This window comes from Amia ocellicauda, chromosome 12, assembly GCF_036373705.1.
Source record: "Amia ocellicauda isolate fAmiCal2 chromosome 12, fAmiCal2.hap1, whole genome shotgun sequence".
Classification (NCBI taxonomy): domain Eukaryota; kingdom Metazoa; phylum Chordata; class Actinopteri; order Amiiformes; family Amiidae; genus Amia; species Amia ocellicauda.
Window position 1 is genome coordinate 22,966,210 of NC_089861.1, and position 18,594 is coordinate 22,984,803.

At 39.1% G+C, this 18,594-nt stretch overlaps 1 protein-coding gene across 1 annotated transcript; it reads right to left on the bottom strand.

Annotated features, from left to right (window-relative positions):
• Positions 1–290: 290 nt before the first annotated feature.
• On the bottom strand, positions 291–17,340 carry LOC136764583 (uncharacterized). The gene is made up of 3 exons (XM_066718758.1): positions 17,286–17,340; positions 9,534–9,649; positions 291–4,623 (listed from the first exon to the last, which is right to left on the bottom strand). The coding sequence occupies exons 2-3, from the start codon at positions 9,625–9,627 to the stop codon at positions 833–835; spliced, it is 3,885 nt and encodes a 1,294-aa protein (XP_066574855.1). The 5' UTR covers positions 9,628–9,649; positions 17,286–17,340; the 3' UTR covers positions 291–832.
• Between the last annotated feature and the right edge of the window lie 1,254 nt (positions 17,341–18,594).

The following is an 18,594-nucleotide window of genomic DNA, read 5'->3' on the forward strand; positions in this document are numbered from 1 at the left end:
TCTATACCATTTCTAGAGTAGTCCTGCAGATCAAAATGCGTTGGAAGACGACATGCAGGAAATGCAACCGAACTTCTCTGAATATGAGATGTTAACATAGATAACACTTGTTCTCCTATCAGAAAAATTGCAGGGGTACGTATCAGCTCTTGTGGATTAACTGGCAGTTACTGTAACAAAAAGGGGATTCATTCGTATGTATGGGAGCTAGTATAAGGTTAGACATACAGCTTGTGGTGGGAAATTACTTTTTGTTTTATTTATTGACAAATGAATAAGAAACAAAGATATTTAAGCCCAAGAAGAACTTTATTAAAGAATTCAGGTACATCAGAACAAATCAAAATGCCAGTTTCATGCTGGCTCTTAAAATGAAGGAGTGGAACAAGATAAATTAATTACATTAATATATTCCCATTTAACACAAGGATAAAAGTCATTCAGAGTAGGAACAGGTATGCATCCTACTGTAGAAGAAATAAATAATATCTGTTGAAACTATTCATTAAATTCCTGTGATGACATTGATACTGTCTGAAAGTCTTTTACAGAAACTAAATTGAATCACGTGTTTAAAGGTGATTTTATAAAATATATTTTCAAAATTAATTAATTTATGCTAAGGGATTTGAAAACACTTTGAAAACATCAATAGCAAAAAGTGAACACACCCAAAAAGAATAACATGCAAAACAAATGTGTGAAAATACTAATATTTTTTACCTCAAGAATTTGAATTTTATTTACCACCATAGCAAACTATGATTCATCCTCAGTAATAAAACAGAAGTACTTTTGACCTTTTTGGCTTCAGATCATTTGAACCTAATGTTCAGTGGCCTCCACTCCAAGCCTTCAAAACAAAACTCTTCCCTTTAATTTCTTTTCCCATTTTGACAAATTTCTTACTTTTTGCCCGTAGTATTTTGCGCTCCTCAGGCAGCAGTTTTTCATTATTGGCAATCTTGGCGAGTATTTCAGAGGTTTGTTTCATTTTCCGCAGCTCACTGACACGATCCTGAAAGCCAGGTTTCCCTTCCTCTTCCTCGTTGCGGATGAGTAGATCGATGTACTCTACTGTGGAGAGAGTGTTTGGCTTTAAAGCAATTTCTTCCAGCCGAGCGAGACAATTGGAAGACAGCCTGATTATTCGCATAATTCCGTCTTCGATCATTTCAAAGTCAGCTTCAAGTTTATCAAGCATCTCCTTTGTTGACATGAATTTTCCGGAAGCCTTAACAAAGTTATCCTTTAACTCTTTGACCGTCTTCTTAACTTTCTTCTCTTCATATTTCCATATGAACATCTCAGGTGAGTGTAAGGAGTAGTTGCAATGGCCTGGGCAGATCACACAATTTCCTTCATCATCCATGACAGCACAAACTTCAATTGTATCTTGACTGGGAAGAAAACATCCTTGATGACATGAAACTTGACAACCATTACAGTTTGTTGACATATGATTGGCACGTTGTCTTACTGGGACTAGTTCCACAATCTCAGTTTCAAAATCTTTGCTTTGCTCCATGTTGGCTTGCTCATTCTCCAGACATTCCTTAATCTTCTTAATTTCACTCATCTTTCCCAGCCCAGCTGTGATCTGGGGCAGCAGTCTGGTCATGGCCATTTCCAGCCTCCCTCGCTCCTCCAGCACTTTCTTAGTCAATGTTAAATCTTTTCCTTTTACCATTTCCAGGGTTTTGAAAAACTTCTTCATTTGCTTGAAATTAGAGGACCAGACAATCTTCTCCAGCTGGTTGTCATCCTCTTCAATTTCTTCATCACAATCAGAATCCTCTTCATCTGCCTCACTTTTGGGCCGCTCATTCTGTGCGTACAGAGCTGAATTGTTGAATTCGAAATGAGTTGGCTTCCCTTTTCGGTTCTTGTGGCAGGGCAACTGTGCGGCTTCAATGGCACTCAAAACAGGGATGTCTTTTCCATCTACAAATGTGACCAGAACGAAAATGTTCTCTGCAATATCTTTCCCAAAGATGGAAAGAATGGAGTCAAAAACATATTGCTGGATGGAAGTCAACCGAGCCAACGAAGCCTGTACCACAAAGCACACAGCATCGATGTGATCCACTCCTTCTGGATTGGAAAAAAATTGCTTCACCTGCTCAGTGATCAGCTTGTCATGAGAAAGTCCTCGGGTATCTCCAAACCCAGGTGTATCAATAACTGTAATAGAGTAGGGGACAAGGAACCCCTTCTGGTTGTGGAGCTCATAGGACGTCACTATAGAGGTTTGACTTTCAGCCTGAGAGCGGTTGGTGTCCTCATGGATTAATTTGTATCGAAATTGATCTCCCCACTGCACACCCAGTACATAATTGATCATTGCATTGATCAGGGTGGTTTTCCCTGCTCCTGTGGCTCCAAGAACTATGATGACTTTATTATTCCCTTCTTCTACTTTCTTCCCAAATGTGTACTCCTGGAAATATTCATTGACCATAGGTTCCTTTTCTAGTGATAATCTATATAATGAAGGCTGCCCTTTCTGTATTAATTCAGAGAAATTTAAGAAATGATCACTCCGTATTTCAATATGGCTTACATCTTGTGGCTTGGCTTCAGAATCTTTTGGAGTTGTTATTTCCATCACTGCACTTGGTAGACTTTTACCTTCTTTGCCGCAATCTGAAGATATTCGTATTATGTAGGAACTGCCTGCCTTTAAATTCTCCAGAGAGCACTCTCTCCTTGTGGTTCTAAGTTTAATCCATGTTTGAGTTTCATTCTCATGAGGAGTGCTGTTACCCTCCCTGTATTCAACCTCATAGGCAATGACACTCACTTCCTCTCCTACTGACAAAGGCATGTCCCAAGTAATGGTGATGGCATTTGGTCCTAAGGATTTCTGTTGAGGAGTTCCAGGTGGGCTTGATGGCAGTGTCTTGCAGTAATCTGATGCATCACTGGTGAAGCTAACTCCTGGCTTGCAGACTGCCTGGCAGCTGAATTGATAGGAAGTATTGAGGTCCAGGCCTGACACGGTAAACTTTGTTGTTTTGTCACTGCTATCTACTTCTGTCCAAACGGAGTCGTGCATTTTCTGGTACAGAACCCGATATTTCACAATCTCATTGACACCATTCTTTGGAGGATGCAGCTGTAAGTGGACGCGATCGTGCTCTTTTCCCAGTACTTTTGGGACACCAGGCTTTGACGGGAGCTCAAAATGCTTGCTTGCCAAAGCCCCCCTTTCAAACAGATAAACTGAAGATCCCATGTTGATGTCATCATTGATTGAAGCCACACAGAACTTTACAATCTGGCTGCTTTTGTTTGCTTTCTCAAAGTCTAAGAATAATCGAATATTCTGCCTTGTCAGTGTGGGTACCTCCACTGATCTGAACCACTTTTCAGAACCATGTTCATGGCTTAGCTGGGATATCCAATCTTCACCTTTTGCTTTTTCAGATGTCATTAGATACTTTTCCATGATAGTTAAATATTGTTCTCTTTGCTTTAAAGATGTAAATGCAAAGCACAGCACATACTCATTCACTGCATCTAGCACAATTTTGTCCAGATCACTACTGGAGGAGACAACCGGAATGTTGTTCATAATCTGCAGGTAAGATTTTAGCATGTTCATCTCCCGCTCCTTGTCTTCCAGGAATTCGGTCAACAGGACATTCTGGAATGGAGAACGTTCTTTGCTGTTCACAACATCAACCAGACTTCCTTCTTCTTCCCCACCCCCACGAATGGAGGGCAGAAGTTTTGCCAGAGATTTCTGAAAGACCAGCTTGTACTCTGAACACATGTCCTTAAACTTGTGCAGTTTGCGTTTGATCTCAGGGAACTGGACAGCAGTGGGGTCTTTCATCAAATCCTTGCACTGTACGTCACAATCATCCAGTTCATCTAAAATACGCTGTGAACGGCGAACTAACCCTATACTGATCTGCCTGACAATCTGTGCTGCTTGAGAGTCCAGCTTGGTCAGTGGGTAAAGCCAGACTTTCATGGGCACGGCCTGTTCTCCATCTTTGCCAAGCAATTGTGGAAGAACTGCATAAGTCTTCAGGGCATCTTCAAATGTCACCGGATTGTTCTCAAGAGCGAAATCCCCATAGAATTTACAGCTGAACTTGTCTGTCTGTTCACGCTCTTTATCTGTCATTTTGAGGGATGCTTGGCCTTCGATTGATATCGTAGGGATTTTTTTAATAACAGCATGTAAACTGCCTTGGATCTCTTGGTGGTTTTCACTTGAGGACACCTCCCTGTCAAAGACAAAAAAGGCTTGTGCGCCATACAGAATAGCGGTCACGACATGAGTAGCGGATCCCTCCTGAAAGACATTAAGGTATTGTATGTTTCCCGCTCCTAAGTGGTCCATAGTGAGCTGCTCAAACCTGGTGGTGGTGCGATACTGCAAGGTGACACGCGACTGCCTTTTCGAAGTCTTCTTGTCGTGTAAATAGCTGGCTGAGCCCTTCACAGAGACCAGTCCGGAGAGGAAGCTTGCTTCCAGGGACGCCTCGACATTCAGAGCTGATGCTTTGTCCTCGGTGGAGTCGGAAGAAATTATCTGGAAATCTGTATTCGGCTGAGGACGCACGTCAATGTCTTTCTGTAGCATCTCGCCATCCCAAAGTGTAATTCCTGTGGGGACACAAAACAACACATTTACATATTCATATAGGCTACATATTTATAAACACTTACATATATGTATACATATGCATATACATATACAATTTTTTCCAGTTTTTATTGAAATTTAAGCAGTTAAAGTCCAGTGAATAACCTGAAATGGTACAAAGGAAACCGGTAAACTGGCAGAGGTTAAAAAAAAAGTTTAGGTTACCTAAAATGGAAAAATAATGTACATTTCAGAGTTATATAGTTTTACTACACCCTCTTAAGCATTATTTGGTTATTTATTTGAGTTAGGTGCAGCTCCTGTGTATAGAAGTTAAACTGTATTCCTATAGTGCACACATAAGTTGAAAACTTATTCTCTTGGCTACCAGCATGTTTTATTCTCAAACACATCTGATTTACAGTTTCCATGTCGCTCGCCATCATTCAGACGTGCAGTCTGCGCTGGGTGCGGAGGTGGGGTTTCATTCAGATGGCCACAGATCACTCAGTTTCGATTGGATTTCTTTTCAAATAGGCTTGTTTTGTTCTCCAATTATGTAAAATCGTTGTGTATTAGTATTAGTACACTGTAAACAGTTTTCCATCTTGACATTTTGAGCTCTCTATTGGGTGTGTGTTGCTTCTACCAAAACATGGATGGTCTTGTTTGAATCAGTAGACTGTCTGGTTCCTGAATATATCATAATTGTCAATATTTTCTGAGATTTTGTATTCCTACTCAGACCGAGTATTCCCCTACCCCTCCATTTCAGGGGGGGTATAAAAAGCATTTTTTTCACATCAGAGAATGCTTCACATTGCTGAGAGTCTCAGCTTTCATGGGATACCAAACACTTGGCAAACAACACAACAGTGAAGAATTCACATGGGTTAAAGTGAAGCACATGAATTTGGTGCCCTTTTAAGGGTACCAGAGGGGTTTGTCAGCTTAAGTGGTTAAATTGTGTTAAACAAAACAATTCCATGATTTATTTTTTATCTCCAATTATGCATTTGTTCCTTGCTTTAATTTCAGAGTACATTGAGACATTAAACTGCGTAAATGTCAATAAAAACTGGAAAAATTAAGGTGTTCTAAAACTTTTGACTGGTAGTGTACATATGCACTTATACATATACTCACTAGTGCTGCTTAGAAGGAATAAAGATTGATAATATGCCATAGGTATAGCTGACATATTTTGATGCTAACTCTGGAGACTGGACTAGAGACTAGCGGTATAGTTGTGGACCACACAGATGGCAAAGTTGTTTTGGAAAAAGTGTCTTATTATTTAAAAATAAAAAATGTATTAAAAGGCATTCATAACCAAGAAAAATTATAAAATCTACTTCCACTTTCTACCTTCATTTGAATAGTAGTATTATTAATATTAATTAGATTGTACAAGCTCATCTACATCACTGTCTTAATGTCAATCTATCTCTCTATCCAACTTCACTGACTCACTTCACTCCTAATATGTATGTGTACCTCCCTATTCATTCTGGATCCATTGATTGCATGGAAAATGTCATTTTATTCTGTAACAGATCTGATAGGTCGAAGCCTCAGAGGACATCCTCTGTAAGGCATATTTTGACTGTGTAATTGTATTGAAGAAACATTGTTTTGTGCACGTTAGATATATATAAGGGCAGCTGGTGGTCAAAATTGTTTACTGATTTATTCCCCAAACAATGTATTTTGTGAAGATGTGTGTGCATTATGGTAGTAACAATATTGCTGTAAGATTACTTGACATGACAATGACAATATGGCATTTAAACTGAAAAGTTCTCCCCTTCTAGAAAAAAACTAGCAAATGGCGACATGGAATAGTGTCCTTTTTTAATGATAACTAGATTATAAAATGTAGGCCTATACTATATACAATACATTACATTAATTCCACACATAACTGTATAATTGTAGGCTATTATTTTGCATTCTTTTCTATTTTGTTGTTTTGTTAATTTTGGGGCCCCAATCAAAGCTCAGTTTAGGGTCAGAGAAACCTCCACTGTCAATATCATTTTAGCGTCACCACACACACACACCAGAGTCTGCCACAATCATGTGTCATTATAAGGCTAGAGTATCGTAAGTGCACTCTAACTAACGTTAAAAAGCAGAGTGAAGGACATTTTCTCGCCTTCTAGTACTACTTCACTTGGCTGTCTTTCACTGACTGAAGCTGGCAGAGTTCCGGTGGCTCAACGGTGTCCTGACGCTGAATTAAATTACCTTTGTAAACAGGCGGGGTTTGCGGGGCGCTATGAACCCGCGGAGCGCAGAACACTAGAATCGCGGAATTCAGGGGCTTCGGTTGTATTGTTCAACCAAACAGTAGATCTAGTTACTACGCCAATGGAAAATAAACGTAGTATTAATACATATTAATAAACACACAACACAGACTTAATAAAATAAAGATTTAAAAGACGGATGTGCAAATTACTTTGCAAATTGTTTCATTCGTATAGTTTCCTTAAAATCCCGACTTTAAAAGGATTACACTCTAAATAGTAATAATAATAATAATAATAATAATAATCATCATCATCATCATCATCATCATATATACATAAGTATCACGGAGGGTCTATTATCTATTAGGTCAAATTATTTTATTTTATTTGCTTGTATTATTATTATTATTATTATTATTATTATTATTATTATTATTATTAGTAGTAGTAGTAGTAGTAGTAGTATGTGTGATTTCCTTTATATTATTATTGTGGGTTTGTTTTTTTCAAAATACTTTGCACTGCTTATTTAATTGGTTAATCTTTTTTTTTTTTTTTCTTAAACGAGCCAGGATACTGATTAATAACCGTATTCTGTCTGTGCACATTAACTTGATGCTGTTATCTTGACTGGGAAAATAAAGCATTATTTTAGTAGATATTCTATATGTTAAGTAATCACGCAGACTTCTGGGCGTGTGTGTGTAATCAATAAACCTGTTATTACCACATTTCCTTGTGTCCGAGCCTGCGTGGGGGGTGTATGAGAGAGACCGTCACAAGACCACCCGTGACATCAATACAAAGACTAACCATAATTCAGCGCCAATTCACTTTTAAACACGTCACGATGCAGCAGGGGCAACCAGAGGAACTCCAGCTATTAATGTCGCCACGCTGACGCGCACCTGCAGATTCTTCCTGAGCTACACACGCCGGATCCGTCCCTTCCTCACCGACTACTCAACTCAGCTACTCGTCCAGTCCCTGGTCCTCTCCCACCTGGATACTGCAACTCCCTCCTGGCCGGCCTGCCCGCATCCACTACCCGCCGCTCCAGCTCATCAGGACTCTGCGGCTCGTCTGGTGTCTCTCTGTCCCGATTCACACACGCTACTCCACTGCTCCGCTCCCTCCACTGGCCCTCCTCTACCTTCAGACACTCATCTCTCCATACATCCCGTCCAGAAGACTAACTCTGCCTCCGCTCCTGCTCATCCCTGGCCCCTAAGTGGTGGAACGACCTGCCCACCGAAGTCCAAACAGCAGAGTCCCTGACCTCCTTCCGGCGCATATCAAGACGCATCTCTTCCCACAGCACTTGTAATATTAGTCCTCTATCCCTGCTAGATGCACTTCAGCTTATTATGCTCCTCGTTCTTGCTCCCTTTCCCGTAGCCCTAGTCTGTGACCCTACATCTTCACAGCACTTAGCTTTCACCGTCCAGGATGTAGGACCTCATCTACAGTACTTGCCAGTGTAAACTGTAAATTGTAAAATGTATTATATTTTGAATTGCTTTGTTTTATGTAAATTGAATTTGTAATGACTGATGCCTTTACCTAACTGTATCTTTGCACTTTGATTTGCACTTCTGTTGTAAGTCGCACTGGATAAGGGATTGCTTTGCTGGATTGCAGCTTCGTCATCACCCCCCCCCCCCCCCCGGCCACCCCGTTTCGCATTGTCTGGAATCGCCACTGTCCCAGTAGCGCCCGAGAAAACCAGACCACATAGCATCAAGGAGCAAATATGGAAATATGTGCATTTTTTTTTGTTCATAGATTTTGATGTTACATTACAAATAAATACAAATACATAAGGTTGCCCAGTGCTCTTGCTATTATGTTGCATTTTTCACCATGAATATAATTATAATTAGTAATAATGATAATAGCGTATATTGAGACTTTGTACTCACGTACACCATGCAGCATTATATAGGCTTATTAAAAACTGATCATGAGAATGATTTGTTTGTTGCACCGTCAGTCAGCAACCGGATACATTTTAGCAAAGGTGTAGGGATAATAAACAGTTATTTATTTCAATTTAGCAGCTAATTTTAAATCCTGTTCTGCCTCACAATGTCCCGGGATAGTGGGTCAGGTGGCAGCCCTACAGAGCAGCGCATCACAGGTCCTTGATCATATCTGCAGATCTCCTGGCTAAACCATGTTTTGCTGTCGTCAACTGGACTTAAATGAAAAGAAAGTTATTGTCTTTGATCTCTGGGCGTCACCTAGTGCCAACGGGCGCTAATGTATTTTCTGGTCTAATAGCCTATGAGGATTTAAACTTAAAATTGAACTTTATTCTCACTGCAGTACTCATTGAACGGGTACCGCCTCTCTCCTCACAGTTGCAAAGACTTTATCACAGCACCAGAGAGGTTTTTCACTACATTAAAAATAATAGGTGGAATTAACAATACATTATTTTTCATTTGAAAAAGAAGGAATTTTGTTTCAAGTTACAATTGAGCTTGTAATATAACACTACTACCCATGCCCATCCCTCATGCACATCCTCATCCTCCCACTGTTAAATTAGGTTTATATTATACAGGTAATTTCAGAAAAATATTTTTCAATGTTGTGAAAACAACCCCGCGGAGTCTACAAAATACCCACAGATCCCAACATTACCAGAGACTTGCTCCAGCTGTCCTCACCTGGAATCAGCACGTCCCGGCGGCAGTCGTACAGCATGCCCAGCTGGAAGGGCCGGCCCAGGCTGGCCAGCTCCACGGTCTGAGAGGTGGACATTACTCCGGGGAAGGACTGCTCACTGAAACCAACCCCAGCATAATAAACACAGTTAGATGTTTATAATATTACCATTATATCATTATTAGTGTCTCGGTCTTCACTTTCAGTCATGAAATCGTCTTTTCCAAAGGAAGACGTTTACATTTGCTGTCCGTCAATCAGCCACAGGAAACAAAGGAAGACACGCTGATGATGAAAAAGACTTGTGAACTTTCAATGTCATTTTCTGCTTATATTTTTCAACATAGTGGAATCCTATTTAAATTGGGGGTAGCCCAATGTTTTATCGTTCTTGAAACATAGATATAATAGATTTGTAACGAAGGACTGGCATGGTGGGGAACCCAGGTGCGGAGTGAGAGGTGGTCAGGAACAGACTGGGGTCAATGCAAATAGTAATGTCCAGGAGAATCCAGAAGTCGTGGTCGATACGGTAAGCAAGGGGTCAATACAGGTTGGTAGGGAGAATCCGGGAATCAGTGGATGAGGTACATGTGGAGGTCGTAAACTGGCATTCAATAACAAAGGGAATACTTAGAAATACAACAGGAAGGAAGACAAGACTTGGCAGACAATGGAAGCTACAGAGGGGTTTATATGTGTAGCAGAGGGGAGCAGAGGGCAATGAAGGAGAGTGCTGGTCCAATTTGAGTTTGAGGGTGATAGATCAATTGTGACTTTGAAAGAGGGATCATTATTGGGGTACAAATGGCAGGAGCTACAGCAACAAAGACTGCTCATCTGCATTTAGATCTGTGGGAAAGACATCAGTAAATAGGGTTGGAAAGTGTTGTCGAAAGTGCACATTCAATGAGTGTGATGCTTGTGCATTACTGCGATATGTAAGGAAAAACAGAAGAGCAGCTCTTTCCCAGGTGACTGAGAATGTCAATGCAGGATGTGATCAGATGTGATCAGATCAGTGTCAGCAAGAACAGTCCGTCGACTACACAGAGAGGGATATTATAGTACGTCTGCAGTGCATAAACCCCTCATTATAAAGACAAATGCGCATTTGAGAGTTCAGTGGTGCAACAACCATAGGCACTGGTCTACAGAAATGTGGAAAAAAAGTGATCTGGTCAGATGAGTCATCCTTCACCATATTCTCGACAAGTGGGCGAGTGCATGTGTGGCGACACCAAGAGAACAGTACAGGCCTGACTGCGTGACCTCTACAGTGAGGGGGTCTGGAGTCCCTGTTATGCTGTGGGGGGCATTTTTCTGGCGTGGTTTGGGTCCACTTGTCCCCTTAGAGAGAAGGGCCACTGCAAATCATTACAAAGTTATTCTCCTTGATCATCTTTATCCTATGATTAAACATTTCTCTCCCGATGGGTGTGGTCTCTTCCAGGATGATAATGCCCCCATCCACAGGGCACGAGGGCTCACTGAATGGTTTGATGAGTATGAAAATTATGTGATTCATATGCTATGGCCTTCGCAGTCACCTTGGCCCAGTTTAAAAGTTGAATCTGGATCAGAATGATCCAGAGTTGGAAATCCCATGTTTTGCTTTCCAGGATCAGGTAATGCATCTTACATTTGTGCTGTTTTTTCAAAGCAACATTAGATTGGATCACCCTGATCCAGATACAAACTTTTCAACATTACCAAATCTGGATTACCAGTGCTCTAAATGGGACTACATAGCACAATGTAGGCTACTAGATATGTAAAGAAAAGGCAGGTAGAAAAGCCACTATGGGGTCACCTTAAGTGTTTTTATTTGAAGACACAAAAAACATCACAATAAAACAATACAAACATCCCCTTCCATTATCAATGTATTTCAAACAGTCAGACCCCTCATCTGACCCACAACAAATAAATAACTACTTTTGACTGGTTCACCTGATGATTGTGTCATTGTAATTAATATACAGTGATGAATGACATTTAAAATAAATATATTATTTTTGCTTGATATTGACTGTTTGTGGGATTCTTTTATGGGTATAAATTCATTATTTTATTTTTACTTTACTGTACTGTAGCATGATGTCTATGTTATCTACTTTATCACTGTAACAATTAAACAAATCAAGTGCAAAATATAAATACATCTATATATACTACATGATACAAATGTTGTATTATTTGAACAATTTGAAAGTTTGATTACATTTTATTCCTGAAATCCACCCTGAATCCACCCTTCTGCTGGGATCAGGATAATCCAGATTTTTTGGATCAAAGGTATCCCAATCCTACTAAAAAGTTTTGAACAACACATAGTGAAGGTTGGATCCAGATCAAAACCAAGACTGGATTACGTGATCTAATCTGATTTCAGAATGCTTTTTTCTTTTGAAAAACGCATTTTCAAGATTTGATCGAATCCGATAGCCGAAATCCAATCAGATTACTTCTGAACAACTGGGCCCAGATCTCAACCTAATTGAGCACCTATGGGAGATTTTGAACTGACGTGTTAGACAGTAGTGATGTCAGATTTGAAATCTGCTTCGAATCATTTGCAGCCTAGTGTTTTGACACATTGCTCGAAGTCTGTATGCAAATTACAGGTACATGACTAGGCTGAATGGGACTTCATTACGTCATACTGCTGCGTTTCGTCATAGGAGAAATTAAGCGCAAATGGATAAATTGGGATCATAACATTTGGACCCAAAATACACCTAAATCAAAGCTACAAAATCCTATCTCTGATCCCGGATCTGTGATTGTGGGCTACCTTATCACCTGATTTGCTACTCCCTTGAAGACTTTAAAAGTGACCCTAAATGATGGGCGATTCATTTAGAGTATTTCAGATGCAGCACTAAAATGTTGAGAAGCTTCTCTGTTTGTAGAAGTGTTTGCACTTCTTATCCCCGTCTATACCAGGTTGATAGAGCTTATTATGAAGAAAAGCAACACACACAGAGGTTGGTCTTTTCCCCTCACCAGTGACATTTTTAAGACTGCATCTTTATTGGTGTAATTAGTGTAATTGCACTGTCTTTTGACAGAACCATTACGCATTCAAATTGAATAAGTTAACGAGGGTGTAGAAATCAGGTAATAACCTATGTAAGTAATTCATATGAAATACAAAACATCGCAGCAGGCAAAATTCATTAGGAACAACGCTGTTTCAATGTCTTTTTTCCACATTGAATTAACATTGAAAATTTATAGGATTTGCAAATGGAATCAATGTTGAATTGTCAACTTTGGTTCAACATCAATTTAATAAGCAAAATGCAACCAATATCTATTGGATGAACCTAGAATGAAAACCCCAAACAAATAGATTGTTTGTTGAAATTATTTTATTTAAAGGAGTATCATGTTCTATTAATAAGCTGTAACTACATTTGTTTATGTCATATTGTATTTTGTTATTTAAATTAATGAATGCTTTTCTAATTCTTATAGGGGAATGTATAGCAGTATAGCAGTTAAACATTTTAAATACCAATATGTTCAATAGCCTATATTAAAATAAATAAAGTCTTATTTATTACTTATAATAAATCTATTGCACCCTCCTAGTTGTTTTGATTGGTGAATACACACACACATACAAACACACGAATTAACATTTTTTCTCTCTTTATTTAAGGGTATATTTGTACATTTTCTGAATATGTCACTGACGTTTGGGGATTGGAGAAATTACATTGTTTGAAGGGATATTGTGTTTGTTATCTACAATTTTCACGACATCTATTCAACCTGAAAGCAATGTACATTTCGACGTGGATAAATCATTATCAAACCCAGGTTGAATAGTAGTTGTATTCTTGTTAATCCACGTCACAACAAGATTTCAACCACGAAACTACATTGACATTATGTTGAGTGCCTGCTGGGATACAATTAATATATGGCCACTGTAAATGCATCACAGTTGTTCAGGTTTAGGTTTAAGCCCGTCTGAAGACGCTCATGTGGAAATCTGAAAATGCCGGGTGAGGAGAGGTGATAAAGGATAATATGTTACACTGTATTTAACTGATTCTTGAGATAAGGGACATAATTTAGTCCTTTTAATCCGTTAGATAGCACTTCAAAGAGTTTTATCTTGCCTCTTGCGTTTTTGATTGTTTTCCTCCTTGCTCCCTTTCCCGCAGCCATTGACTGCGACCCAACATCTTGACAGCACTTAGCTTTTACTGATAAGGATGTATGTCCGCACTTACTGTACTTACCTGTGTAAATTGGAAGTTGTAAAATGTATTATATTTTGAATTGCTATGTTTTATGTAAATTGAATTTGTAATGATTGATGCCTTTACAGAACTGTATTTTTGCACTTTGTTTTGCACTTATGTTGTACGTCGCCCTGGATAAGGGCGTCTGCCAAGAAACAAAAATAATAATAACATGTCCTACATAGAATAGTCGTCTTTATGTTAAAAATCAAGACATTTATAATAATGAAAATACTTTAAAAAAATAATCTAAGGGAACTGTGAATACTAATGACATTCATTTCATCCTTTTTATAAATAATTTAATTCCAATTTGTTAAAATTTGGGGTCTAGAGCAGCTGGAGCATCGCTGCGCGTTTACAGTTTGGACGGAGACACTGGTTACTTGATCGGGTGAAAATCGCTGGACAGCTCGCAGGCGCTGAGTTTTAGGTCTGACGGTCCACCGACGGAGTGAAAAACTCTAATAAATGAGGCTGAGCCTTTAATAGAAACACTTGAGCATTCCCCCATCCCAGTTGCACAAACACTACAAGGCATGAATGTAGAATACAAATCTTTCAACACACTGACAAATGTATACATTTAAAGTCAAACAACATCAGATTAGAAGTACAGACCCAACACAATATAATGTCACTGATTTTGCTGAATATTTAAAAAACATCAAAGCTGACATTCTGTTCTTTGTGAAATTATACACGTTTTTCCTAGCTATATTAAGTTAGTTTTACATAATTGAATAACCAAAAGTGCAAAAATGCTTTTTGTACAATCATTTGAGATCTGATCTACACTGTCAGACATGTTTATAGTATCTGATGTCATGGTTTGTAACTGTCATAACGAACCCCTTACTTCTGAAATTGAATTAATACAGTTTCTTCGATCAGCTCTAGTCTGCCTGCAACACGGGGTTTTATTGTGCGCCATGTGGCCACCAGATGTCACTGTGGTGCGATGTTTCGAAAGATTGAATCTTTTTCCGAATCAATCGTTTGAGTTGTTTAGATCGCTCAAAAGCCCCATTTATGCCATCACTATTAGACAGAACTCTTTTTGGAGTGTCGATAAAGATGTATTCTTAAAAACTGTCACTTGTGAGAGGAAAAGACTCACCATTGGACTGCATTTAAAAAGCAATTAATGCCCAACCTTTTTGTATGTATCAACCTGGTATAGACGGGGATAAGAAGTGCAAACACTTCTACAAACAGAGAAGCTTTAGTGCTGCGTCTGAAATACTCATCGTTGCCCATCGTTTAGGGTCACTTTTAAAATTTTCAAGGGAGTGGCAATTCAGTGATAAGGTAGCCCACAATCACAGATCGGGTATCAGAGATAGGATTTTGTAGCTTTGATTTAGGTGTAGTTTCGGTCCAAATGTCGAAACACTATGCTTCAAATGATTTGAAGGAGATTTGAATCAGTATTTCGAGTCTGACATCACTACTGTCTAACACATCGGTTCAAAATCTCCCATAGGTGTTCAATTGGGTTGAGATCTGGTGACTGCGAAGGCCATAGCATATGATTCACATCATTTTCATACTCATCACACCATTCAGTGAGCCCTTGTGCCCTGTGGATGGGGGCATTTTCATCCGAGAAGAGACCACTCCCATCAGGATAGAAATGTTTCATTATAGGATAAAGATGGTCACTCAGAATAACTTCCAGTGACCCTTTCCTCTAAGTGGACCCAAACCATGCCAGGAAAATGCCCCCCACAGCATAACAGAGTCTCCGGACCCCCTCACTGTAGGGGTCAAGCAGTCAGGCCTGCACTTTTCTCTTGGTGTCGCCACACATGCACTCGCCCACTTGTCGAGAACACGAGCCAGTTGAGCGTTTGTGTGACTGAAGCTCCTGCCATTCGTGCCCCAATAATGACCCCTCTTTCAAAGTCACTTAGATCCTTTCCTCTTGCCATCTTGATCCAAAATCAAGGTCAACTGGGCCTGCTCAGCATTTGTACATATGCCACAGAGCATGATAGGATGTTAATTGCTTAATTGTATCATGCAGTACACCTCGTTGGAGCATCTGCATTTGTTATGTTCCTCCATTCATTTATTCAGGTTTTTCCTTTAATTTGTCACCCGTAATAATACATATATACATGAAAATTATTAGATGTTGTTTGAAACAACTGAAGAAAATCTAAGAAAATTGTGTCAAGCACAAAATACATATAAAGCATATGCAAGGGGGACCAGAGAAGTTATTTGTAAAACCTCATTGAGACACTTAATATTTCTTATTTCTTATTTCTAAGAAATGATAAACACAACCTGTATTTGTGAGGCACTTACTATTTTCCCTTAGATTTGCACAACCTACTCCAAAGTTTTGTCTGTATAAGTGTGTGTTTGGGAGGGACGAGGCGGACGGGGGGCAAAATAAGAGAGAAGTATACAGCCCATTTGCCATGACATTCCGAAATATGCTTACTTAGGTGTAACCAATTGTCTTCAGAATTCACACAATACATAGAATCGAGCAATACAAAAGTGATGCATATGATTTCAGATTTATGCATTCAAAGCAAAGATACTATCATGAAGACCAAGGAGTTTTCAGAACAACTCTGGGATAATATTGTGGATTAACAGTTTTTTCACAACAGGTTGTAACAACAAAATGTGAAGAAGTCCAAGGGGGTGAATACTTCTTAAAGCCCCTGTAAAAGGTATCAAGTAGCTTGCCCACATGCTAAACCTTGAAAAAGATCAATTAAGTGATTATTTTAAATAGACTAGCCTTTAACTATCAGCTTCTTACTTGTCCTCTTTGTAAAGTCAGTCTATCTTTACACCGCAAAACTGCATTCAATATACTGTTGTGACATTTAACTTGACCAATAAATACATACATACATAATACAACAAGGTATTTACTTTACAAATACATATCTCTACACAGTCACATACCCAGCAACGTTGTAATAAAGTGAACTTGGAAGAATTCAGCATTATCGCAACACAAATTTGTAAACCTTCAGGGCTTATTATCAAAATATGGTAAAACAAGGTTATAAAATTGCATGTGTGTCACAACATTCCAAAGGTTTCCTTTTCCACAATAAATACCATTTTAGGTTAAATCATATATGGTCATTATGCATGCAAAATATAAGCATTGGACTTGACATATATTTACATTTCAGAGAGAGGCTGATGAACTGTGCAACAATCAGAGAGCATCGCATTCAAACATGACAGACAACAGTTTCTCTCCTGGCAGTCAGAGCAATGAGTTTCTCCCACATTTGTTTCTCTGTTCATATTTGTCAAAACCAGAATGTGACCAGACTTCATCTTGACATAGCACTGCCTGAGCAAAATGCGTTAGCTAGGGGTGTTTGTCTGACAGCTGAAGGAAGGCAGCCTGGACCAGTCACAAAGATCGGTGCTCTTTATTTTTAAAACTGGATATTACAGACAAGAAGCAAAGAAAAGAAAGTGAAGGGAAATCCAAACCTCATTTACCTTTTTCAATTAGTTTGTTTCGACTGTTCAGTAGGTCTCTCTTTTCAGATTGTTTCTCGACAGGAAGATAGTCATTGGAGCTCAGATCTTCCCTTTTTATACTTCAAACACCACCAGCCCTCAACAACTCAACCAATGAGTTAACACCAAGTGGTTGTCGCCCACCCTGCACCCTGTAACCTCAATGGCTCAAGTACTTGATACATACAGGAACACCCATTTTGCCTGTTACCAGGATTTAAGTCTTACAGGCAGGAAAGTCAATGCAACATCAGATGCTGAGAGGCGCTGTTGATCACAAAACATCCCCCTGTGTCCAAGTGGGTGTCCTGCATACCACAACATACCCTGGTTTCTGTTGCACTTGCCAAAATAATAACAAAGCAAAATTTGATGTAGAATTCTCCTTGCTATATTTTAGTTTATGAATGAAGTAATGTATGTATTAGCAGATGGTCTTACCAGGACTACTTAGAGTTGTTATAAAATATACATGTTTCACAAAACATGCTACGTGTTACAATAAGTGGAACAATTCATACAATATACAATACCAGCCCAAAATCAAGTACAGAATAGAGTAACATACACACAGGGAGGCAAGGCAGGCTGGATTGCCAGTACTACTGAAGCAATGAAATGCAAATTAGGATATGATGTGGAATTAAAATGAAGTTTCATTAGTAATTAAAAATAATATAGAGAAACGGGGATCAAGGACAGGATTCGGAGAAAGGCTGAAGCCCAGTGTAAAACAAGGTGGGCTTTATGTATGTTACTTGTGAGATTGATTTGGAGCACTACATCTTGTGGCGTAAGTTTACCCCAGTTCTGGTCACAGGTCCAATAGTGTAGTGATACAAAATGAATGATTGTTTTGTGATTCCAAATGTCAGAAGTAAAACATAGTTCCAACTATCACAGCGTATGTCTCCTCACTGAAATATGATTATGTTTGCATAACATATCTAACAGTGGAGTAATTTATAGATCAAGTACCCAAGAGGAGAATGAAAAGCACCCCTTATATGGCCAAAAGAAGGTCATATTGACATTAATAATCATTATGTGTTAATTAATATTATTTATTATTATTTGTTTCTTAGCAGACTTATAGTATCAACAATTAAAGCATTACACAAAGCCTATTGGTTAACAGACCATCAACAATATATTCTAGATAATCAAGGTACACCTTTTTTGTGCCCATTTGGTAAACTTGCCGTGTCCAACAGCTATAAGCTTGTAAGCAGGGGTGAAATTGGACTGGGGAGTTGGGGGAGCCCAATTTGTGTCGGGGCGAGTTGGG